The sequence below is a fragment of the Austrofundulus limnaeus genome, unplaced genomic scaffold (genome assembly GCF_001266775.1).
Source record: "Austrofundulus limnaeus strain Quisiro unplaced genomic scaffold, Austrofundulus_limnaeus-1.0 Scaffold5619, whole genome shotgun sequence".
In the NCBI taxonomy this organism is placed as follows: domain Eukaryota; kingdom Metazoa; phylum Chordata; class Actinopteri; order Cyprinodontiformes; family Rivulidae; genus Austrofundulus; species Austrofundulus limnaeus.
The window spans coordinates 1,369-2,230 of NW_013958021.1; the positions used below are offsets into that span (position 1 = coordinate 1,369).

General features: G+C 49.2%; 1 protein-coding gene across 1 annotated transcript in view; it reads right to left on the reverse strand.

The window, feature by feature from the left end:
• Nucleotides 1-507, reverse strand: part of LOC106512305 (uncharacterized protein DDB_G0271670-like) — a gene marked incomplete at both ends in the record, with an annotated part of 1,870 nt that extends 1,363 nt beyond the window's left edge. The window contains 2 exons of the mRNA XM_014000959.1: nt 1-167; nt 201-507. Of these exons, the coding sequence (XP_013856413.1) occupies nt 1-167; nt 201-507 (474 nt within the window). The remainder of the gene's footprint in view (nt 168-200) is intronic.
• Nucleotides 508-862: the final 355 nt, after the last annotated feature.

An 862-nucleotide genomic window follows, 5' to 3' on the forward strand; every position in this document is an offset into this window, starting at 1 on the left:
AGTGGTGGAAGTGGTGACTGAGCTACTGGAAGTGGTGGAAGTGGTGACTGAGCTACTGGAAGTGGTGGAAGTGGTGACTGAGCTACTGGAAGTGGTGGAAGTGGTGACTGAGCTACTGGAAGTGGTGACTGAGCTACTGGAAATGGTGACTGAGCTACTGGAAATGGTGACTGAGCTACTGGAAGTGATGACTGCGCTATTGGAAGTGGTGACTGAGCTACTGGAAATGGTGACATAGCTACTGGAAATGGTGACTGAGCTACTGGAAATGGTGACTGAGCTACTGGTAGTGGTGACTGAGCTACTGGAAGTGGTGACTGAGCTACTTGAAATGGTGACTGAGCTACTAGAAATGGTGACTGAGCTACTGGAAGTGGTGACTGAGCTACTGGAAGTGGTGACTGAGCTACTTGAAATGGTGACTGAGCTACTTGAAATGGTGACTGAGCTACTGGAAGTGGTGACTGAGCTACTTGAAATGGTGACTGAACTACTTGAAATGGTGACCTAGCTACTGGAAATGGTGACTGAGCTACTGGAAATGGTGACTGAGCTACTGGAAGTGGTGACTGAGCTACTGGAAGTGGTGACTGAGCTACTGGAAGTGGTGACTGAGCTACTTGAAATGGTGACTGAGCTACTGGAAGTGGTGACAGAGCTACTGGAAATGGTGACTGAGCTACTGGAAGTGGTGACTGAGCTACTGGAAGTGGTGACTGAGCTACTGGAAATGGTGACTGAGCTACTGGAAATGGTGACTGAGCTACTGGAAATGGTGACTGAGCTACTGGAAGTGATGACTGCGCTATTGGAAGTGGTGACTGAGCTACTGGAAGTGGTGACTGAGCTACTGGAAGTGGTG